Source organism: Mandrillus leucophaeus, unplaced genomic scaffold (assembly GCF_000951045.1).
Source record: "Mandrillus leucophaeus isolate KB7577 unplaced genomic scaffold, Mleu.le_1.0 Scaffold2145, whole genome shotgun sequence".
NCBI lineage: Eukaryota > Metazoa > Chordata > Mammalia > Primates > Cercopithecidae > Mandrillus > Mandrillus leucophaeus.
The window spans coordinates 50,449-68,280 of NW_012102194.1; the positions used below are offsets into that span (position 1 = coordinate 50,449).

General features: G+C 39.8%; 1 protein-coding gene across 2 annotated transcripts in view; it reads left to right on the forward strand.

Annotated features, from left to right (window-relative positions):
* Positions 1–17,211, forward strand: part of BEND2 (BEN domain containing 2) — a 53,899-nt gene extending 36,688 nt beyond the window's left edge. Inside the window, exons 9-14 of one of the 2 annotated variants that reach the window (XM_011980559.1) lie at positions 1,451–1,591; positions 4,667–4,867; positions 6,329–6,450; positions 8,159–8,387; positions 11,072–11,275; positions 17,036–17,211. In XM_011980559.1, coding sequence (XP_011835949.1) covers positions 1,451–1,591; positions 4,667–4,867; positions 6,329–6,450; positions 8,159–8,387; positions 11,072–11,275; positions 17,036–17,211 — 1,073 coding nt within the window. Of the gene's footprint in view, positions 1–1,450; positions 1,592–4,666; positions 4,868–6,328; positions 6,451–8,158; positions 8,388–11,071; positions 11,302–17,035 lie in introns of those variants that run through there. The other variant, XM_011980560.1, reaches the window with a different exon arrangement.
* Positions 17,212–17,832: the final 621 nt, after the last annotated feature.

The following is a 17,832-nucleotide window of genomic DNA, read 5'->3' on the forward strand; positions in this document are numbered from 1 at the left end:
AATCCAAACCATATCACATGGTAATTTTTCATTCTTTTGCTTTTAACCTACTTATGTTATTGAATTTGTAGAGTTTCTAATAAAGAGCATACAGGTGGGTCTTGTTTTTCTTTTTTGTTTTCATTTACACTACCTGGCAATCGAGGGTTTTGTTTTTTATGTACTTTGTCAATTGCTGCCACTTAATTGATATGTTTAGATTATTTGCATTTAACGTAATTATTGATACAGGGTTTAAACCCTTCCATTTTATTATTTTTCTGTTTATTTTCTGTTTCTCATTCTCCTTTTCTTTTTCTTGCCTTCCTGTGAGTTACTTGAACATTTTAAGCATTCCATGTTGATTTGTTTGTTTTTGAGTATATTGCTTTGTGCTGTTTTCCTAGTGGTTGCTCTGAGTGTTACTGTATACATATGTGACTTATCACTGCCTGTTGGAATCAGCATTTTACCACTTAGAGTGAAGTGTTGAAACTTTAATTCCACTTAGGTCTCTTTTTCTCCCCACCTTTAAATATCATAGTCATAGGTATCAGATGGTGTTTTCACTTTTGTTTCAGTCATTCCATATAATTTAGAGAACTCATGATGGTTTTGTATCGCCTGTTTTTCTGCTCTTTCTCTTTTTCATTTTTATTGCTGAATAGTATTCTGTGGTATGGATTTACCACAGTTTCTTTAACCATTCACCTATTGAAGGACACTTGGGTTGTTTTCAGGTTTTGGCTATCACAAAGCTGCTGAGGATACTCATGTGAAGGTTTTTGTGTCAACACGAGCTCTTATTTCTCTGGGATAAATACCTAAGAGTGAAATTTCCAGCAATTTCACTCTTAGGTGCTTAACCCTAAGAAAACCCTGCAATTAATTACTACATTTTAAATTATAATAATAATTACAATAATAGTAATTATAATTACAAATGTAGTAATTGTTTTCCAGTGTGGCTGTTCCATTTCTCCACATGCATCTTTCTATTCTTTCTTCGTTTCTGATGTGCCACTGTTCCTTCTATCATCATAACCTTTATGTTTAAAGATCTTCTTTTAGCCATTCTTTAAGAGTAGGTCTCCAGCTCTTTGGGAGGCTGAGGCAGGCAGATCACTTGAGGTCAGGAGTTCAAGACCAGCCTGGCCAACATGGCGAAAACCCATGTCTATTAAAAATACAAAAATTAGCCAGGTGTGGTGGTGGGTGCCTGTAATTCCAGCTACTCGGAAGGCTGAGGCATGAGAATTGCTTGAACCCAGTGGGCGGAGGTTGTAGTAAGCCGAGATCATGCCATTGCACTGCAGCCTGGGCAACAGAGTCTAAAAAAAAAAAAAAAAAGTAGGTCTGCTGGCAACAAATATTTTTAGTTTTCTTTTGTCTGAGAGTGTATTTCCCCTCTGTACCTGAAAAATAGTTTTGCTGGATATAGAATTGTCAGTTGAGAGTTCTTTTCTTTCAGCACTGTTACCTCTGAACATTTTGGTAAAAGTAGATACCAACACGGAAAACAGCCTCAACACAATGAATCGCTCAACTTTATTGAACAGTGACAGTGGCCAGGATTCTTCCTCATCACCTGTCTGTATCCCTCCCAAGTATGGTGAGTTTGAAATGACACACATTATAAGTGGCACTATTTGAGCTACATTCTTCCACTTACTTGATGCAAGACAGTGAAAGCTGTGTGTTTCCTGTTTTGAGGACAGGTTTTAGGTGATATTCAGAACCATGACTAACATTTATTGAGTGCATATTACATGCAAGGCACTGTGCTAAACAATTGACATACCTCTTCTCCACTTATACCCATAATGACCCCATGGTGTTGGCACTTTTATTATCCCCATCCCCAAGGTCACAGAGCTGGTGAGTAGGACTTGAGCTCTGCCCCAGCTTTCTCTGACTTTAAAACTCATGTGTCTTTTTTCTTTTTGAGGTGGAGTCTTGCTCTATTGCCCAGGCTGGAGTGCAGGGGCATGATCTTGGCTCACTGCAACCTCCGCCTCCCAGGTTCAAGCGATTCTTCTGCCTTAGCCTCCCAAGTAGCTGGAATTACAAGCACACACCACTACGCCCAGCTAATTTGTGTATTTTTAGTAGAGATGGGGTTTTGCGATTTTGGCCAGGCTGTTCTCAAACTGCCAGCCTCAAGTGATCCATCTGTCTTGGCCTCCCAAAGTGCTAGGATTACAGGCATGAGCCACCGTAACTGGCCTAAAGCTCACGTATCTTACCAGTTCATGTACTGCCTGCCAAGCCACAGTGGCAGAGATGAGGGGACCCCAAGCTCTGTGGCTTCTAAGGGTAAGCCTTCCAAATATTTTGTAGTCAGTTCATTTTTGTCTCAACTTCTAAGCAGCTTATCTCTTATTAATATCCTAGAACAGGGGTCAGGAAACCTTTTCTGTGAAAGGGCTAGATAGTATTGTCTGTCACAAATACCCACATTTGCTGTTGTAACATAAGAGCAGCCTCAGCCCGTAGACGAATGAATAGGCATGGCCATGGCCAGCATACCTTTCACACATGTCGGTGGGGGGATGGGCCAGTGGACTGTAGTTTGTTGACTCCCTTCCTAGAGGAGAGCTTATTCCTTTAAATTATTTTATTACTCAAACTAGAAGAAATTTCAAAAATTGTGGTCTCGGCTGGGCACAGTGGCTCAGACTTGTTAATCCCAGCAATCTAGGAGGCTGAGGTGGGAAAATCGCTTGAGCCCAGGAGTTTGAGACCAGCGTGGGCAACATAGCAAAACCCCATCTCTACAAAGATACAAAAAATTAGCCAGGCGTGGTGGCATGTGCCTGTAATCCTAGCTACTTGGGAGGCTGAGGTGGGAGGATCACTTGAGCAGCCCAGAAGGTTGAGGCTATAGCAAGCCATGATCATGCCACTGTACTGTACTCCAGCCAAAAAAAAACAAAAAACAAACAAACAAAAAACCCAGAAACAAAAGTTGATTCTCTGTACTAAAATGGGCACTCTGATACATTGTTAGAAGTATACATTGGTACAAACTTTCTGAAAGATAGTTTGTAGAAAAATCCATAAAAACATTTATGCCAGTTGACTGTAATCTCACTTCTCTCTGAAAGTGTAATAAAAAATTACATAAAAATTTTGGTACAAGAATGTCCTTTACGGAATCATTGGGAAAATTTGGAAACAAACAAACAAAAATAAATGATGATAGGGAATTAATCACTTGACTTCTGGTATATCCACAGCATGTGAGGCAGTAAAGCCTGATAGTTGAGGGCATGAGCTCTCATGTCTGTCTGCTTGATTTCAAATCCCCGCTCTGTGTCTTACTAACCTTATGACCTTCAGCCCCTTTCGTAACCTAAATATTAGTTTCTTCAGCTGTGAAGTGACAAAAATAATAGTGCCTACTTCACAGAATTGTGAAGATCAAATAGGACAATGCATTTAAAGCTCTCTCTCTTTTTTTTCTTGAGACGGAGTCTCGCTCTGTCTCTCAGGCTGGAGTCTCGCTCTGTCGCTCTCGGCTCATTGCAAGCTCTGCCTCCCGGGTTCACGCCATTCTCCTGCCTCAGCCTCCCGAGTAGCTGGGACTACAGGCGCCCGCCACCATGCCCAGCTAATTTTTTGTAGTTTTAGTAGAGATGGGGTTTCACCGTGTTAGCCAGGATGGTCTCCATCCCCTGACCTCATGATCCGCCCGCCTCGGCCTCCCAGAGTGCTGAGATTACAGGCGTGAGCCACGGCACCTGGCTAGGACAATGCATTTAAAGCTCTTAACACAATGCCTCGGACGTAAGTACTACATAAATGTCACTTGTCAGGAAAATCATGGTGACAGGAATGCAGATTTTTTTTAAAAAGATGAAAACAGAGAAATCTCAAAATACAATGTTAACTGAAAAAGCAGGATTTAAACTATACTTAAAGCATGATTTCAATTTTTTCTTTTAAAAAAATAGGAAAAAGAATGGAAGATATTAGTAGAAGATTCATGGTTTAGAGCAGTTGACTCATAAACAGATTTTAAAACTGGCTCTGTAACTAGCAGTGTGACCTTTTCAAATAACTTATCTTCTTTGGGCCTCGGTCTCCTCATTTGGAAATAATGGGGATGGGAATAATGGGGTGGGAGTAATGATAGAGGTGTTAGAATGATGAAACTGAGCTGGTGCATAGATGTAAAATATTTAGCACCTGCCTGATATACAGGAACTACTGATAAATGCTAGCTATTTGAAAATTTTCTTAATGATCCCCACCCATGCTTTCAATACTGTCTTCAGGGAACATCCACTTACCCAGTAGAATGGCTCTGAGTATACTTTTAGAGTGTGAAATGGAGCAGTGGGAACTCAGGGCAACATGTTTACATATGCACCTGCAGCCTAACAATGACGTGTGTTCAAACTAATGAAGAGAGTAGTTCAATACAGTAAGCTCAAGACCAGCAGAAGTGAAGAATGTTGACAGTTTGGCAGATGGTGTCAAAGAGACCCATTTAAGGGAAAGGAAGAGATAAGCATCAAAAAAAAAATTCACCCAAGTAGAAATTCATGAATTAGAAATCAGTTTATCAGCATTTGCCTTATTTGAAGAAGAAGAAAGAAATCAGTGTAATTCTCTTGTGTACTTTCAGGATACCTTTGCATGACAAAACCAAGGATGTTCCTTTTTCTCTTTATTTTTAAAGGCTATCTTGGTGATCCAAAAAGAAATGTCAGAGTACTTAAAACTCATTTGCTGGCCGTACGAAATATGGCCAAACCTAAGCAAGCCGCCTGCTATTTGGTTCGTATTTTGTTCTCCAAGGAAATCCTGATTAGCAACTCAGTGGATATCCATTTGAAAGACAGCCAGTCCCTTGACCCAAACAAAATGGCTGCATTGAGAGGTATGTGTACATTAAGTGATAATGGAATCTTATTTTTAATAATCATTTGGTCATATAATGAATGTTATTGGCAGTTGAAGGAATAACAATGAAGTCTGTGTGAATCTTAAAACTCTTCATTTTTTTCACCTGTCTGACCCTGATTTTACAACTTAATAATATATCATTGGTAACAACTTCCAAAGAATAAAACTTGTCCATTGACTTGAATGGTTGAATAAGACAAGCCTCATCTATTACAGTTGTTTATGGTTAGTACTAAGTCAATTCTTTAGCCCTGAAACTTGCTACTTTAAAAAAAAAAAAGAAAGGAAAAAGCTTCCTCTGCCAAAAGGTGGGGGAATTAAAGGCTTGTCAGTGCTGGAGACTAGCAACACAGAAATAGAATTTTATGATTAGTCCTTTTTAGCCTCCTGCCTTCCTGCCTTCCAGACATGTCTATTGAGATCCTAGAACTCATGAGTACTAAGGATACTACAATGAATAAGTGTTTCTGCCTATGAGGAGCTCATAGTCTAGAAAGGGACATGTTGATGGAAACAGATACATCCCAGTCCAGTGTGGTAGTGTTGGGGAAGCTCAGAGCAGCTGCTTTGAGGGAGTTGGGGAAGGCTTAACTAAGGACAGGATGTTTGAGCTGGATTCTGAAGGACTCCTTCACTAGGTAGAGGGAACAGGAGGATGTTCTAGGCAGAGGGAAGAGCTGGGGAAGATAGACACAATGAGTGAGCCCCTGGTGTAATCATGTTTGCAGTAACACTATTTTCTCTTGATATGTTTCCTTTTAGCTCTGATTTATCCATTGGGTTATTAAATGGTCTGAACACCCTGAAAGAGTCACCATTTGGTTACACACTTAAAATTGTTTTTCAGACACATGGTCTTGCTCTGTCGCCCAGGCTGGAGTGCAGTGGTGTGATCATAGCTCTGGTGCAGCCTCCAACTCCTGGGCTCAAGCAACCCTTCCTCCCCAGCCTCCTGAGTAGCTAGGCCCACAGGTGCATGCCACCATACCCAGCTAAGTTTTGTATTTTTTATAGAGATGAGGTCTCACTTTGCTGCCTAAGCTGTTCTCAAACTCCTGGTCCTCCTGCCTTGACCTCCCAAAACACTGGGGTTACAGACGTGAGCCACTGTGCTCGGCCTACACCTTTTTTTTTTTTTTTTTTTTTTTTTGAGCAACAAGAGCTCAATATTAGCTTCCTACGTCAGTGTTTTAGGGATCTCATGGTAGGGGAAATAATTCAGCAAAGCATCCTCATTGGGTGGAATTTCTAAATTCTCAGAAAGAATAAGAGAAAAGGATGAGAAGTAGAAAGAGACAAAGTCAGTATTTAAGAGTCCAGAGTGCTCACCATTACACAATGGAACCATCTAAAAGTCAGTATTTAAAGAAAAAAAATTTTCGTTAGTTTGTTAATTTTTTTTCTAATTTTCGTGAATACTTTCTGCTGTTTGCAGAATATCTGGCAACAACTTTTCCCACCTGTGATTTGTGTGAACATGGAAAAGACTGGCAGGACTGTATTTCTGGTATCAATTCTATGATCTACTGTTTATGTTCTGAAGCCAAGAGTACTCCAGTAAGTTATTTTTCGTCTAAATATGGTTACTATTACCTGAGTTTGTACTGTGTACAGCTTCAGAACTGATAGCATGAGTTACAGGCTCTTTAGGCCGTGTGCTAAAATTCTCATTAACTTAACTTAGGGGGCATGGGATGTTCTTTCAAAAGCATACTGCATGTTTATTTTACTTTTTTGAGATTTATGCTCTATAAAAATATCCTAAAGATAAATAAAGTGCTATAATTAGTATATTTGAAGCCAAGGATAATACTAGGAAAATAGTTTCAGCTACAAAGATATTTGGCAAATCTTTTTCAGTATCTCACCGAGCAACACAAAAAGGAGCTAGCTGTGTGCTCTTTGGCTGTTTCAATGGTAGCTGAGGAGGTGCAGGGGAAAATGCAGGCACTTCATTACTTGTTCACTTTTAGTGATGATGGAACTTGGTGAAATAAACACGTTATGACGTTAAACGATTACAGATATTTTACACTCCATATAGTTATGTGATAACAGAAATCTAGTTTCTCTCTCCTCCAGTCTATCTTCAAACTACATTAGAGATTTTTGTTTGTTTTACCACGACCGGGCCATTAGGGAAGAGTGTCATATCTGTTGTCTTTTGATGAAATATGTATCTTAATGACAGTTCCTAATTTCCACCAACCCCCTTTTCTTCTGGCCATGTCTAGTCGCTCCTGTGTCTCTAGAGTAAGTTTATGGAAACAATTTGCCAAGAATATTTGTAGCTGAGCGTATGTTTTCCTGGTGAACGGGTTGATTTCAGTGATAGCTCAAGCACCATCTGCCTGAAACCAAATCTGCTTATTTTTAACATTCCATTTTATAGCCTTCAAAAATTGCACCCTAAACAATTTGAATGTAAAATTAAGACACTGCCTGGAAAATGGTAATTTGCATATTTGCTTAGGTGTCAAAAGAGAAGAGAAGCAGTGTCTGCCAAGTGCCTGCTGTGTGCTTGACTAGGAATGGGACAGGTCCTTGTCACTCAGAGTAGGTCCACAGCCCAGCAGCAGTGGACCACTGGCAAGCTTGTGAAAATTGCAGGGTCTTGATTCAGGGGCAAAATTTGCATTTTAGCAAGACCCTCCCCAACCTCCATCCCCCATGTGATTTGTGTGCACACTAAAGTTCAAGAAGCGCTAACCCAGAGCAGTGGTTGTCAACCCTGGGTGCATATTAGAATTACATGAGACACTTAAAAATAGTTACTAACGCCTGAGCTCCCCACTCCCACTGCCAGAGATTCTGGCTGAATTTGCCTAGGGTGGGGCCCAGCACAACCATTTGTTTTTACAGATCCCGAAGGTCATTCAAACGGGCAGCCAGACTTGAGCGCCACTAGGGAAAAAGAATACAAACAAAACATGAGAAACAAAAAGTGGTCATCTCCAAGAAACTCACTGCTTTGTTTATTTGTGAAATGTTTATTATGCACTTAATTTGTCCCAGCAGTTCTCATTCAGTTCCTTAGACAAAGCTACAAAATCCTCCAAGGAGCAGCGGGTCATGACAGCTTGCGGAAGAAGCCACCCCTTTCCTTCTTTCCAGATAGTATTGCGACAAACAGTATTCCTATGGCTTCAGCCCACCTTTTAAAGAGTTAGTTGCTTCCCTAGGGGGGGCCTGGTAGGTGGTAGAGCACAGACATATTTTCTTGCTGTGGGACTTTGTTTACGGATATGGTTTTGTATTTCAACAGAAAACTGTTCGCAAAAATAAAAAGCTTACCAACCCTGTTGCACCAGCATCTGCAGACAGAAATGACCATAGGGACAGTGATGGTGGTGAAGGCAGTTCTTGGATGTTTCAGCCAATGAATTATTCTGAAATGAGAGAAAAGGGGAACTTGCAGCCAAACAGTAATTCTATCCCTGAAGAAATGCAAGAGCCTTCCACTGAAAATCCAGAGGAACCTGGTGAAGCATGGGGTGAGTTTTTAAAAAACTTATTTTTAAATAAATTCTCTTGCTGATAAATGTTGAATCTGAGTGATGCATTTTTGGGGCTCATTGTACTATTCTCTCTACTTTTATGTGTGTTTGAGAAATTTCGTCAGAAAGTGAAACAATTTAATGTCTTTTATTAATGAGTTAATGAAATATATAGACACATGGTTCTGGGACTGTTATTTTTCCTACGGAAAGTGGCTCTTTGCCGACTCACTGGACCGTGTGAGCTCTGATAAGGCACTGCCCTCTGTGGTGAAGGGGAGGGGCTGCAGCTGAGATACACTTCTTGTTCTCTGTGTGCCTGGCACATTGCAGGTGTGCAATAGGATTTTTGGCACGAATTTGTGAATCTCATCTCTCAGAACATTGTGCTCCCACTGCTAAACTGTCTGTTAAAGGCGCCTCCTGCTTTGATGGGTGTCAAGTGGCAGTGGTTCAGTAGTGACTGTGCCACCTGCCACTTGTGCTTCCCAATGCATCTTCCCAGGGTGCTGGGCTTTAGCATCACCCATACCGATGAGTGACATCTGAAGTAGCAAAACTTCATTCTCTCTGTACCCTGCCCCCATGTTAACCCTAAGTAGAATACTACCTGGGATCCTTTTCAAAGGAAATCATTGACAAGATATAGCTTTATTTCTTCCATTATAAAAGTAATCTAACTACTGTATTTGTTAAGATTGTACACTACAGACACAGACTGGATAAATTAAACAACAACACAAGTCACCAGTTGAATAGCTCCTGTATTCAAAGAAGCAAAGAACCGAGTGAGTCTCAGGCAGGCAAGAACTAGAGCAGCCCCAAGACTGTGAGAACTTGGGCCACATGTCTCTAACCCTGACTCAGCTATAACGAGGGGACGGGGCAACTAAGCCCACTGTGAGCCAAGCAGTCACTGTAGTGTGTGTGGAGTCCGTTATGCCATTTTATTTTAAAAATTGGAAAATATTTTTAAGAGGGGGAAGAAAGCTCCCACGATCAAAATACTTTAAAAAACTGTTGTGGGCATTTTCATTTTCCTCCAGTTTTTTTTTTCCTGTGAACATTTGGAAACATTATGATTCCCATATAATTACTCCCCTTCTCTAACATAATATGTATCTATTTTTCCTCAAGAATCTACAATCTTCGTAATCATTGCTCTAAGTAGGATTATAACATTCCATTAATTAAGTGCATCCCAATTTATTTGTCTCCTACTTTGTTTCATTTTGTTGTTGTTGTCATTTTGGTTTGAGGGTTTTTTGGAAGGGGATTACAAATCAGTCTACAAAAAAACAGTCTTCATTCAGATTTTTTTTTTTTTTTTTTTTTTTTTTTTTAGTAGAGACAGGGTTTCACCATGTTGGCCAGGCTGATCTTGAACTCCTGACCTCAGGTGATCCACCTGCCTCAGCCTCCCAAAGTGCTGGATTGCAGGTGTGAGCCACTGCACCGGCCGATTCAGATAGATTTTTTCATACTTTGGATTATCTTAGGTTAGGTTCTTAGAAATTGAATTACCAGGTTAAAGAGTATTAACCTTTTTTCCTGACCCTTGATAAATATTACTAGGTAAATCTCCCAGAATTAAGTCTTTGGACCCATTAAATGTGTTTCTAAATAATCTCTCCTGCTAAATGTTGAATCTGGATGATTCAATAGTTTTTATTGCCACCTATTAAATGATGGATGTTCTAAGATGAAGAATATACTTACTGACTTATAATAATTATATTATATTTTAAAATATATTTTATTTAACAAATAATTATTATATGTAAAATATAATATTTTTCAAATAGAGTTAATTTGAATCACTATGGACTGAAGAGAGATGATGATGATTAAGCTGTAGAGTTGAGAAATGAAAAGTCTTAAAACTTACTTTTCATTTCAAATAAGATCTCTAAGATACAATATGTAAAGTGAACCAGCAGTGTGTTGATTTAAAATGAATTTAATACTAAATAGAAAACCTACATTTTAAAATTTATAACTATTTCAGGAAGAATCATGGAGCTTATTTTTGAAAAAATCTTTCTTATAAGTAGGGAAACAGTGCATTAAATTACTTAGAATTTGTTACTTAATGTAATTTTAAAACTTATTGTATCCTAAAAGGTAACAGCATATTAAATCTTCCTGTTGAACCGTGGTAGCATGTGTAATCACAGTGATTTCTACCTCATTTCTCATGCTGTCTCATAATCCACTAAAAACGCAAGGCTTTAGGCTGGGCACGACGGCTTATACCTGTAATCCCAGTACTTTGGGAGGCCGAGGCAGGAGGATCGTTTGAGTCTGGAAGTTTGAGACCAGCCTGAGGAACAAAGTGAGACCCTGCCTCTATAAAAGATAAAAAAAATTAGCTGGGGGTGGTGGGGTGGACCTGTAGCCCCAGCTACTTGAGTGGCGAGTGGCTAAGCTAAGAGGATTACTCAAGTCCTGGGAGGCTGGGGCTGCAGTGAGCCATGATTGTGCTACTGCATTCCAGCCTAGGCAACAGAGCAAGACTCTGTCTTTAAAATAAATAAAAATGTTTAAGGCCTTAGATTTTTAACCTCTCAAATTCTTGAGCCTAACAATTCAGAAAAATCAGTGTTTCTGTTTCAGCCTTTAAAAAATAATGCAACCTAACATCTGCTGTGAAAATTGACATCTTTCTCTTTTGCTTCTAGGCTATTTTGGAAGACCTTGGAGAAATATACGGATGCCATATTCAGTACTGACTTTGGCAAAAGCTAAGTCTTGCGCAAGCCTGTCAGCTAGATACCTTATTCACAAACTCTTCACAAAAGATGTCCTGATCCAAAGTAACGTCTATGGCAATCTAAAGCATGGCCTGTATGCCCTTGACCCTAATAAGATTAGTGCTCTCCAAGGTTTGTTACATGTAGAGTATGTCTGAATAAATAAAAGCCAATTGTGTTTAAGAGAAGGGCAGAAAGAAGAATCCATTCAGGTTGTGTTTGTTCTGGGGAGAATGGAACTTTTACTGAGTCCCTCATTAGAGTACAGCAAGGAGCAAGATCATGAATTGTATTTCTCTCTGCATTTGGGTTCTTAGGGCTAATTGCTGTGTCTTGAATGGCTTTGCTAGAACAGGAAAGGGGTTATTGACTGTAGCTCCCTGCTATGGACTGCCAGGGGTATGAAAACTCAAAACACCTTCATTGACTGAGGAGCAAGGTCAAAGCTAAAGGGCTTTATCCATTTGCAGAAGTGTCAACAAAAGCACAGAAGGTTAATTTGCTAAGTTTTTCTTGTGCACATTAGCCTAATATAGTCTCTGTGACATATGCTAAGTGAAGTAATAAAGCTTCTAAAAACTTCTTGTGAAATCTTAAATTTGGACAAAGTGGAAGCAAAATATTTCTTACTTGTGTCACTGGCACCCAGCAAACATGTAGCTCTGATCTCAGGTGGTTCCTACCTTCATATCATACATTTTCATAGCCAACAAATTTGAACAACACTGGTGTTTCAGAATAAAGAAACCTGGTTTTCAGCTAGCAGCTTTTATAAGCATTTGTTATCATCTAACCCAATTGTTTTCAAACTTTTTTTTTGCTGCAACCCATAATAAGAACTACATTTTACATTGTGACACAGTACATGCCTCTGTGTGAGTGTGACTTTTAAAAACCAAAGCAAAAGTTTCACAAACAGTACTTACTCTATGAGTGTTACATTCCAGTATTTTCTCTTCCATTACATTTCTTTCAAGTACTGCTATCACTGATTTCACAACCTAGTAATTGGTCACAACTTGCAACTTGAACATCACTGAGCTAACCTACTAGGCAAAAAAACTAAACTCAATTTCCCTTACTTTATGGTTAAAAAAAAAGTTTGTAGGCAATTCTGAAATGAATGTGTTTATGAAAGAAATAGTGTCTTTCTAATTACTTTTTTTTTTAATGCAGGGAAAAATAGGTGACTTTTATAGTTCTTTAACATCTAGAAAAGATTACTTCTTTAAAAGTTGATGAAAAATATTTTCTAAGCCTTTTATCATTTTCTCTCTCACTGAATTATATTAAAATCTGAAAGATGTCTTTTGCAGTAAACAAATATTCAGCACGAGTTTGATGTATTATCCACATAGGGCAGATTTTAACAAATTTCTCCTAAGACTCAAAGTTCTATTGCTTTGTAGAAGGACAATCATTTCAGTTATTTCAGCAGAGAGAAGACAGTAGAGTCATTGTTGTCCCAAGGGGCAGAGCCAGCCCCAAGGAGTAGAAGCTGACAAGAAAGTCTCTTTCACTTTAATATAAAGATAAAATGAACTTGGAGAAGGAAGAGTCAGAGCAAAGGCTGGGTGATCAGATATGAGAGGAGAGACCTGCACTTGTGGGAGAACTGGGATTATGACCCCTAATATGATTTCTGTAAAAGTGCTGCTTCATTCGAAATGAGTTGAAACATACAGAAATGTATGGAAAATAATATAATAAATACCTGTCTACCCCCGTCACTGATAATAGACATTTCGTGTTTTGTGCTCCACGTTTTTGTTTTTAAAAAAATAATAAAGCTTTACTGATATAATTAACACTCCAACTCATCATCCCTTTCCCCTCTCCTGCTCCCCAGAAGTAATCACAGTCCTGGAATTGGATATATCATTCCCATGCATGTTTTATACTTTTGCTACCTATGTTAATAGATCCATAAATAATATGTAATATTGTTCTGTAGTTATTTTATTTTACTTTATTTTTTCTTTTCTTTTTCTTTGAAATGGAGTCTTGCTCTGTTGCCCAGGCTGGAGTGCAGTAGTGTGATCGTGGCTCACTGTTGCTCACTGCAACGCTGCACTCCAGCCTCAAACTGGTGGGCTCAAGCAATCCTCCCACGTTGGCCTTCCAAAGTGCTGGGATTGTAGGTGTGAGCCACTGCACTCGGCATGTGGTTGTTTTAATGTACGTAAATGGGGATGTACAGTAATCTTTTTGCACAACTTAAAATCACTCAACATTATGTTTTTGAGATCTTTTCATACATTTGAACTGCTGATTCATATCCCATTGAATGAATAAACCAATTTATTCTTGTATTCTAATATAGTTTCTTACCCTAATATTTTGTTATTTGGGGGAAAAGTTTCTGAAAATTAGTAGTCAAAGGTAACTCTGTCCAGGAGCCAAAGGTGTAGATTTCATATAAATAACTATTATCTGATGCTCTCTGATGAGAGTTCAGTATCACTTAAGGGCTCTTAATTGATAGGGAGGAAGTTAGTAGGCAGATTTGCAATTAGCGAACAACCCTCACTCCTTAAACCCCCATCCATGTCTTTATATTGCAGAACTGTCGAATCTTAGCAATAGGAAATACTTTACAGGCCCTCTAATACAACATCCCACCCACAGCAGGAACTCCTATCTCAACTTTGACAGAGTCACCTCCCCTGGGCTTTGAACACTTCCATTGATGAGGCACCTGCTGTCTCAGCTACAATTCATGGGAAAGTTCTTCCTTCTAGTGACTCAAAATGTACCTTCCTTTGTAAATCATACACATTTGTCTTGGTTATCCCTTCTCTACCTAAACAGGGTCAATCCAATCACTTTTCACAGGTTGGGCCTTCAAGCAGTTAATGACAGCCATCACTTCCTGCTGGAGCATTAGGAGATCATAAAGACACTCCCTTTTAAGTTCAGAACCGAGTGAGAGAGGGCTGCTCCATTCAGGCAGGTGAAGATAAAAATAGCAGCTTTATTCTTCAATCGTACATGTCCCATTCATCCCAACTTTCCAATGTAGAGGTCTCTCCACATGGTAGCATGAGGGTTGGAGAGGAAATGTTCTACCCAACCTTTTCCCTCTTAAGCCTTATGCTTTTTCAGTTAAATATTAACATTTCCCTTCAGAATTCCTCACATACATGTTGCCCTGATCCTTCATGATTTGATTCAATAACTACCTTCAGATGTGCTTAAATCCACCCAGGATACAATAGTACAACCTATTAGGCTGTTAATGCAGCCTAAAATGTCACATGCCATTTAAAAATTTATGGTCAGGTCAGGCGCAGTGGCTCATGCCTGTAATCCCAGCCCTTTTGGGAGCCAGAGGCAGGAGGATGCCTTGAGCTCAGGAGTTCGAGACCAGCCTGGGCAACCTGGTGAAACCCTGTCTCTACAAAAAATACAAAAATTAGCTGGGCATACACTGGCTACTAGCTACTCCCTAGCTACTTGGGAGGCTAAGGCAGGAGGATCACTTGAGCCTAGAAGGTTGAGGCTGCAGTGAGCCGTGATTGTGCCACTGCACTCAAGCCTGGGTGACAGAGTGAGACCCTGTCTCAATGAAATAAAATAGAATAAAATAAAATATATGGTCAACTAAGACCTCTAGATCTTTCTTGCTATAACTGACATTTATATTGTTAGTATTCAGGCTGTTACCATTTATACTGCTAGCACCTTTTAATGTTAATGTAAGAAAAATATAAATATATTTTTTGCTGCATCATATCTTGTCAGTGTAGGTCAGCATTCCCTGAACTGTGTTTCTCAAATTCAGCTAGATGTTAGTAGGTGTTTTAGGTGTTTCATGAAATACCTTTTCTTTTTTTTTTTTGAGACAGGGTCTCACTCTGTTGCCCAGGCTGGAATGCAGTGGCGTGATCACAGCTTAATGCAGCCTCGACCTCCCAAGCTCAAATGATCCTCCCACCTCACCCTCTCGAGTAACTGGGACTACAGGCATGCGCCATCACACCTGGCTAATTTTTGTAATTTTTTTGTAGAGATGGATTTCACTATGCTGGCCAGGCTGGTCTCAAACTCTTGGGCTCAAGTGATCCACCCGCCTCAGCCTCCCAAAGTGCTGGAATAACAAGTGTGAGCCACTGTGCCCAGCCTCGTGAAATACTTTTAAAGTCAAACGGCTAGGAAAGACCTTAAGCAAGCACCCCAAGGACCTCAGTCAATAGATAGGTTTCACTTGACTGTCAGTTTCTTTTATTTTGGAGACAGGGTCTCATTCCTGTTGCCCAGGCTGGAGTACAGTGGCTGGATCATGGCTCACTGCAGACTCGACTTCCCGGGCTCAGGTGATTCTCCCACCTCAGCCTCCTGAGTAGCTAGGACTACAGGCATGCGCCACCATGCCTGGCTAATTTTTTTGTATTTTTAGTAGAGACAGGGTTTCACCATTGTTGCCCAGGCTGGTCTGGAACTCCTGAGCTCAAGCAATCCGGTCGTCTTGGCCACCGTGCCTGGCCGACTGTCAGTTTGAAAACTGAATGCCTTTAGCCATCAAGCCTGCCTAAATCTCCCAGTCTTGATCCCTGACCTTCTGTTGTCCTGTGCACTGCCACCTCCCTCATTTATGCGTCCCACCAATGCAGCTGCATCTCTAACATTTCAATCAGCAAAAGGAGGCTCCACTTGTCTTTTCTGTGGGATTGTTCAGAACCCTGAATATGCTTGTGTGCAATCTTAAATCCCCAAGTGGTGACTAGCTGCAGAGGGTAGCATTTCCCATTTGTGCAACTAGCACCTTTTTCCCCAAGAAACTTCTTTTATGACTAGCGTTCCAGAGAACACATTTTGGGAAATACCAGTCAATTTAGGCTCCTTGTTGCCACCTGTTGAAAGCTTTGCAAGCATTGTATTTGTCTTCCGGTGTGGTAATTATCCCTCCCAGCTTTGCTGTTGTGGGAAAATGGGATAAACATTTTTTCCAGAACTTATTTTTGATTCATAAAATGTTAGCAGGATGGAGTGGGATACTGAATCCAGTGACATACCACAAAAACCTTTTTCCAGGCTACCACTGATCCATTAATTAATTAGTCCTTTGGGTACGAAAGCCTTTCAACCTTGACACATGCTTTGCTAAAAAATTTGGATATATGTGATGTTTATGGCATGTTTATTAGCCTATTAACCCTATTGAAAAACAAATGAGATTAATGTAACTAACTAATGCTAACCTGTAGGGATCACCAGATCCTTTTCCAAGGGCTGAAAGGCACTTAGACCTTTGATTACCTAATGATGTGTCCGAGGGCAGCCCTGTTCTTCTAATAAACACCTCTCTTCCATACCTTTCTCCTTGTCTGTCTTCTCACTTTCTCTAAGAGTGCTCCTTGAATTATGTTACTCTGTCACCTTCCCTTTTAGAAGTCTTCCTCTAATTGCAAGATCTAAATACCCTTATTCCTTTTATCAGAGATAAATCCAGCAGTACCAGAAAAGTTAGCAGTTACAGCTTCTTCCCTCTTAAAGTAGGATGACACTGCAGCCTCTTGTTCATTGCAGAGGCTTAGCATGTCTCTATTCGAGCTGATAAGTGACATGCTAGATGCTTGTTTGATACTTTTGAGAGTAACAAAAGTTGACCTTGGATACTCAAGGCAGCAGAGGATTTCTATTCTGGTATGTGGCAAGGTCATGGGAGATTTTTGCTTTATTGTGATTTAAGCATGGTGCTGTTTCATATAGTTCTCTTTTTAGATTAAAGAATTTGTTCAGCTAATTTAATAATGATTATAGCCTATGTGTTTTAATTGAAGTGTTAATGATCCTTTCACAGACACCGTAGTAGAATGAAAGTTGAATGAATTGATTTCTCTGAGAAGTGATTTGCAAGTAAACTGTTATGTCTTGGGTCTTTACCACCAGAGTTCCTCCAAGAAAACTACCCAATTTGTGATCTCTCGGAAAATGGAAGGGACTGGAAGTTGTGTGTGACCTCCATCAACAGCAGTATCCGTAGCCTTAGACATAATGTCAGAAGTGCTGAAGCCAGATCTCAGTCGCTTCCAGTAGTGACCCCTCCAGAGTCGGAGCAGGAGTAAAAGTCAAGAGATCCCAACGCCACTGACAGAAGCACCTGAACGGCAGCTGCCAAACTTTTTTTTTTTTTTTTTTTAAACTGTTAAGACTATTTTGTAAGTTTCTCAAGTTCTAATTCCAAAATCAGCCTGCTGTACTGGCAGAGTAGTTTGCATTAACACCTGTAGAAATTGCCAAACTTCTTTTTCTGCTCATAAAGGAGGTAGAATCACATTAGGAAGATGTGTAATGTTTCATCTGTGGATTTGATGACAACCTTTCATTGAGGGAATGGTAGTAAACTCATGGGCTTGTGACCCATGGCTTTGTCTTAGATAATTGACATTAATATACTTTTTTTTTTGATAAGGCAGAGAAAGAAATTCAATAGAAAGTAAGGAGTCGATCAGTCAAATAATATAAAATGGTAGTTTTCATTGCCTTTGAATGTGGGGTGAGAAGATCAGTACACTTAGCACGTAATGACAGATGACATCTGAGTGTCAGTGAATAAAGATAGGTAGGGAGCCGTAGAAGAGGCACTGGGAAATATTTGCCAAGCATAGAAACTTGCAGGCACTAGACATTGAGTATCTGCCAAGTACATCGTAACCAAGGGCTTAGATCTTAATGCCACTAACTCA